Genomic DNA, 6,379 nt, shown 5'->3' on the forward strand with positions numbered 1-6,379 from the left:
ACGAAGGCGGTGCACTTGTAGAAGGGAGACGGGGAGAGACACGTCTCAGACACGGGACCAGGAGTACCAGACACGAAGCGGGGTACAGAACGAGCCACAGCTATTAGAAGGCCGTTACTGTTCCCCATAAAACCCCATAAAGGGCCGACCCACTGATGGAGACCATAAGGGTAGTTGCCCGAGTAAGGTGTGGAAAAGCCAGAAATAAACAATCGTATCAAACGCCCTTGCCTGGGAATGTTTTTCAGCTAGGCGGCTGAAGAATGCATTAGCATCTTTCTGTATGAGGAGGGGCGAAGGCCAATACAAACGTCATTGGTTGGCCCATCAGGAAACCAGAGGCAAGGATGCCGTGAGGGGAGAAGGGCGCTACAAAACGTCAAGGCCTGCCCAGGCGCAGGCTACGGGAGTACCAGGGAGGGCCGCTAGACTGCCGGGGCCAGTGAAGGTTACCCTGTTAAAACGCAAGGCACGGCCATAGGAGCAGAGAAAAATTGGCCGAGAAGTACCGGAGCAGTCGGCTTCCCCGAGCAGTAGGGAATCGGCGAGTGGCAGTGACGAAGATATGCAACCCGGGCGGACGACCAGGGCCAGGAGGGCGGAATCGGAGGACATACACCAGGCTAGAGCCGAAGGGTCATCCGCTGCCGGCAGACAAGCGGAAAGGGACATCCGGTCCGAATCCAGGGGCCCGGTCGGGCAACAAGTGGATTGGCGAGCCTTGGGGAAAGACGTTGGCTGCAAAACACGGAGACAAGGCCATGTCACTCAGAGGCACGTTCGAGCCCAACGCGGCCTCAGACCCAGGAGCGATAGTGGCATTACGAATCGGAGGATTTTGGGCTCCGAGGACGGCAGTCAACTTTTGTGGGGCGGCGCAAAGAACTTATGGTGATCGGTCTGACGGACACGCTGGAACAGTTTTTCTGGCGGGTAGGGCAGGATCTCTGCGATGGATACACGAATCACAGGAGGCGAGGCTACGACGTAGACTGACACCCCTTATCGAAGAGATAGCAGAACAACTGGCAGCAGCCTTTCGAACAGCAGCGGGAACCTATCAGGGTGAGTCCAGTTTTCGGGGGAAAGTGTACAGTTCCCCAATTGATGACTACCGCGTGTCAGAGGAGCGATGCGGGGCCAACTTAGGTGACTTATAATGGGTGCCCGGGTGCACCACCCGGGGGTGGTCGGGGGGACGCGGAGACGGGAGTGAGAGAGTTGGAGATACGAAATGGGGAGAGTTTACAGTGGGAGCAGGAGTAAGGCAAGGCAGAGAGGGGGGCGCGCGGAGCGCGGGTGGCCGGGGTGTTTTAGGTTGGCAGGGGNATGGAGGGTGGGACGCCGTGCATGGTGCGTGGGGCTCGCTTAGGCGGAGAGCGTTACAAAGGTTGTAAGTGAGCCCTTCGTATCATACGGATGCTCGCCCCAACTAATCCGGCCCTTACGGTGGCGGGCTCTTTGACTTCAGAAATGCCAAATACAGAAGTACGGAGGGCCCTATGCCAACCACGGATATCACACCAGGACGAGACAGTCCGAGTTTTGGCCATTCCAGCACAGAATGCAGAGTCAGACAACAGGTACCAACTAAGCTTTATTAAGACGGATTACAGAAAATAGACGACGAGAAAGACTAGAAAAAGTCGAGGTCGCCCTCCCTCCCCACCCTCGTGAGACAGGACCAAACATGCACAGACTTATCACTCATCATCACTCTCCAAAACCACCAGCCCCGTCCCCGTCCCGCCGGCCGGGAGGCGGGCGAGGTGCCTAGTAGGATCCAGATAGCGGTGCAGAGTACCCAGAGAGCGGATGTGCGCGGAACGCATGAGATCCTCATCGGAGACCCCCTGAGACTGGGCATGCTGCAAAGCACCCCGACGAAAACTGTGCACCGTCTCTCCACCGTATAGCCCAGCAGCGGTAAGATGAGCGACGAGGCGATATTCCAGGGCCTCGGTCGTCATCGGCGCCTCCCGATATGCGCGGCCACTGCGCTCCGCCGGACGGAAGAGGTATTGGGTAATAGGGGTACCGGCCCTCGTACACGTGCTCATGTACACTGCAAGAACCCGCAGCGCGCAGACGATAGGATCACGATCCGGACGCAACATCGTCGCAGGAGCACGCTGACCCTTGTACGTCTTGGTATTCAATTCTTCGATACGGAGTACAGGGTCGGGAGAGACACTCCCGTCAGGCGCGGGTAGGGGTAACGGCCAGCCCTGGTACTCGGTACGGCCATGCACCGGATCCCTGAAATCACTTAACACCAGCTTGCCGACATCATGACCGCGCTGATACGTATGCCACATTAAAGCAAATAGAGACAAGTCCCGAAGCACCAAACTGCGAGCAAACAAATGCTCTTCGTCGCCGGACGCAGTCCACAGATGGCAGGCCAGGCGACGAAACTTCTCCGCGGTCAAAGGGATGGCGCCTCGCTCCACATAACCGGCGTCACTAAGGTCCCGCCCGTAGCCCTTGACATAGCCTCGCACCAAGGAGCTGTCGCAAGGATTCCCGCGGCTTTGAGAGGCGTCATAGTCCCCTTCCCGGCCCAGCTGCTTAAAAGCAGTCGCAAGGCTCGAGATAACCCCTTTCACAGCACTGGCGCTGGGACGCCGGTCAGCCCGCAGACGCCCAGGGTGCCGGGGGAACCACCATTCCACCAGATACGAAACAATGGACATAGGATCGCAGGTGAGCAAGGTGAGCCCGAGAGACTGGCGCTGCAACCAGCCATGAAATTCTCGCGCAGCACTTTGAACCCGCCGCCAGCTCTCCGAGACCCACTGACGTTGGTGCACCTGGTAGATCGAGAGCAAGGCGGCCGTGAGCGGCGGCCGCACCGACACGTCCCCGGTAAACTCAGAGTAATACAGAGCCGCGACAGGGTCTAAAGGCGGCGGCGCCGACCTCGGGAGACGGATAGGGCCCGCAGCAAGCGGAGGCATGGCAGGGAGAGGATTACCAGGAAAGACCTGCGGTGATCATAGAGCCGAGGCGTAGGACGCACTAAGCTGACGGACGTCCATCGAAAACAGACAAAACGTACCAGCGGCAGGTGTAACGGCGGGACGATGAGATCGTCACGCACAGGCGTAACGGTAACGAATCGATGAGTAGACGAAGTAAGTGGGTCTTGGCCCCACGGTAAGCCGCCAGGTACGAGAGGAAACATAATGCTAACGGGTACTCGCGATAACACGATTACTCGATTCAGGAACACGGAAAATTATTACAATAAAACGGGGCGCGATCGCGCTTCCAAAAAATTTGGATATCACCGAAAAGGGCCTAAATTCGTTCGTGCGTGGTGCGTGGGGCTCGCTTAGGCGGAGAGCGTTACAAAGGTTGTAAGTGAGCCCTTCGTATCATACGGATGCTCGCCCCAACTAATCCGGCCCTTACGGTGGCGGGCTCTTTGACTTCAGAAAATCATGCGCACATGTTAAACATCTTTTCCTCAGCATCCAAAACGTTTCACCGGGCATCAGTGTTTATTTTTTTGGTAATATATTACTTTTTTGGGAATAAATGGGGGTCTGAGCCTGGAAGAAATGGAATAATTGGTCAGTTGGCCGTACTGGTTCATTACTTCGGCCATAAGTCGCCCCAAACGCCTTCTGCACATATAAAGCTGAACATTTGGAGCTTATGCACTATCTATGTATAAAATATTTGATGATATCACCATGAGACGGCCCGCTGTTGCATTCAACCTAGGTCAACGGGGCATTCGTTCATTCTTGACCAAAGCAAACGGCTCAGAAAGTCCGCAGATGCAATGCCCCAAACATTTAGAAGAAGAATTAGATAATACAGAAGACAAGGATAGGCATGCCGTAGTTGCCGCTCTTGAAGTCAGTGAAGCCAGCGATTTGAGCGAAGCTGAGGATCCCCCGGCGAAGCGGCAACACACAACTGTAGCAATCAGCGACTCAGCTGAGCAGCTTGATTCTGACGAGGAAGGGCCACCGCCCCAAGATGTCGCCACGGCACCACCGCCACCTTCAAGGGCTGGTGCTTCGCAGCACGCACCGCTGGTGATTCAAAAGCAGGCGCGGCGCCAGCAAACACAGCGTGTGCCGAAAGGCCAAAGCGATGGGAGCTGGCGGGAGAATGAGGAAGTGCGTCGCTTCCAGGCGCACTGGACAGCTTTGTTCGAATGGGCTGAGTGTGTTGCGCCGGATATGGAGGCTGGCGAGGTGCACGACCGTGTCCGGTGCGGTCCCTGCTCCCTCAGCCGGCAGCGGGACATCACGATGGATGCCAGGCAGGCCACACTAAAAAGCCACGAGCTTTGCGAGTGTTGTTTACAGCACACCGTACAGCCTTTGAGGGGGGGGTCTGGGGGGGGTNCTGGGGGGGGCGCAGCCCCCCCCAGCGACTATACAAAAAGGAATTGTAGCCGCAAGAAACACCCAGTTTATTACTCTAGGGTATTAGGCCCCAAACGAAAAAAAAAACACTGCCGGGCATGTCCTGCGTATCGGGTTGTACTTTATAGCTGTGAAGGCCCCTGGTATTTATGGCGTTGCAGGTCTCTGCTTTACTGCAAGTGAGGATGGTGAACCATTGGATCACCAACTCTCAACCAGCTGCTCGGCCCAAGGACATGTTTGCTCGCCTTCCATGCAACGACCAGAACGAGTGCAATCGGATACTCCCTGGGCAACCGGTGGCTTAGGCGCGGGCGCACCCATCGGTTGGACATCAACGACATCAGTGGCCGCTTGCGCCTGCGGCTGCTTTCACCCGCAGGCAAAGGTACTTGTGAAGCCTAGGGGCGTATGTGTGTGTATCTGCAGGCGTGAAGGCCAGGTCATGATGACCTATTCAAATCTGGGGCATTTATCAGGTTTTCAATTTCCGCATGCATACACCTCAGCTCACATGCATGTGGTCACCGGTACTGGTGCCTTGTGATCTGCTGCTTTCCACATGCAGCATTGCTACTGTCACAGCAAAAGTCTCACCTTTTCTGAAAACTACTACTATTCGGTTCAGTGATTTACTTGCGTACTTTTTGCTGGTCCACAATGCAGACGAAAATGGGCGGCTGCAATACCTTATGCCCCACGCCTTGGCGTGTTGTGCTAACGCGTTGTGGGAGACCAGAAGCATCGTGCAGTTGGTGAACATGATGCCTGGGCGAGACGACCCTGCGGGTGGACACTACATCATGCACGAGGATGATGAAAAGGTATGTGCATAACTGCCCTTTGAGGCCAGAGACTACTCCAGATACCGCATGCATGACAGTAAACTGTCATCCTAGAGGATGCTGAGAACTCTATTACTGGTCCCTGTTTCGCACAGGCACTGCGGGGGTACTGTGCGGTGCACACGTTGGTTTTGGACGAGAAGGGCGTCAGTCGGGGACGAGTAGTTGTTGAGATCCAGCGACTCATCAAGCTTGTCCTTAACCATTGTTGATGAGGGATAGAAATAACAATTGGGTGATAACTGTCGGCGCTAAACGGGGCTCATAACCTATTAAGACCAGCAAAGCGCCGGACCCCCGTTGGGTCCTATTACTGTGGCTACCATTCACTGGTATATGAGAGTCGGTCATTTCCAACACCCCCCGTGAGCGACACTCTCTCGCTCCGGGCCTTCCCGTGCCTCATCCCGGTCTCCCATTCACTGGGCAACAGCTAGTGGGTATCGATCCGGCGATCTCTCGGCAGCGCAATGCGCCATTCGGGGCTCATAACCTGTTAAGATCAGCAAAGCGCCGGACCCCCGTTGGGTCCTATTACTGTGGCTACCATTCACTGGTATATGAGTGTCGGTCATTTCCAACACAACGTGCGTTCATTGGAGCCATGGGAGCGCTTTAACATTATGGGCATCAAGGGGCAGTTATTGCGTCCAACTGCGGTCGGTTCGCTCGTTCTTCGGTCCAACGTCAACGACAAGCAGGCCATTTCATTCAAGAAGGTCTACGTCGACGAGGAGGCAACGGTCAAGGTTCTGTCAGTTCGCATCATCGACGATCGCGGTGGTAGCGTCGTCTTTGGTAACGGACAAGTAAAGGTATACTTGCAGGACCATTTAGTGTTGACCGGTGAGCGGGACGGCGACTTATATCCGATTTGCTACCGAGGTACGATGGCAACGGACAATCGTATATACATGGTACAACATGCACCGCCGTGGATTTCAGGACGGAGCGTGCAACACTTTGGCATCGGCGTTACGGACATCTGGGCTACAGCAACCTCGAGGTGTTGCTGCGCCATAATATGGTAATGGGGTTCGACGTTGACCAGCACAGCTTTCAGAGGGCCAGCACGTGTGTTTGTGAGACTTGCGTTCTCGCAAAGCATACCCGAGGTCCTTTTCCGTTAACAAGGCACAAGGCAGC

The 6,379-nt window shown here is 55.5% G+C and overlaps 1 protein-coding gene across 1 annotated transcript in view; it reads left to right on the forward strand.

Moving 5' to 3' along the window:
- VOLCADRAFT_90564 (uncharacterized protein) overlaps positions 1-2,906 on the forward strand; it is a gene marked incomplete at both ends in the record, with an annotated part of 6,230 nt that extends 3,324 nt beyond the window's left edge. Inside the window, 3 exons of the mRNA XM_002950037.1 lie at positions 482-1,065; positions 2,485-2,706; positions 2,785-2,906. Coding sequence (XP_002950083.1) covers positions 482-1,065; positions 2,485-2,706; positions 2,785-2,906 — 928 coding nt within the window. The remainder of the gene's footprint in view (positions 1-481; positions 1,066-2,484; positions 2,707-2,784) is intronic.
- Positions 2,907-6,379: the final 3,473 nt, after the last annotated feature.

The sequence above is a fragment of the Volvox carteri genome, assembly GCF_000143455.1.
Source record: "Volvox carteri f. nagariensis unplaced genomic scaffold VOLCAscaffold_17, whole genome shotgun sequence".
Taxonomy (NCBI): domain Eukaryota; kingdom Viridiplantae; phylum Chlorophyta; class Chlorophyceae; order Chlamydomonadales; family Volvocaceae; genus Volvox; species Volvox carteri.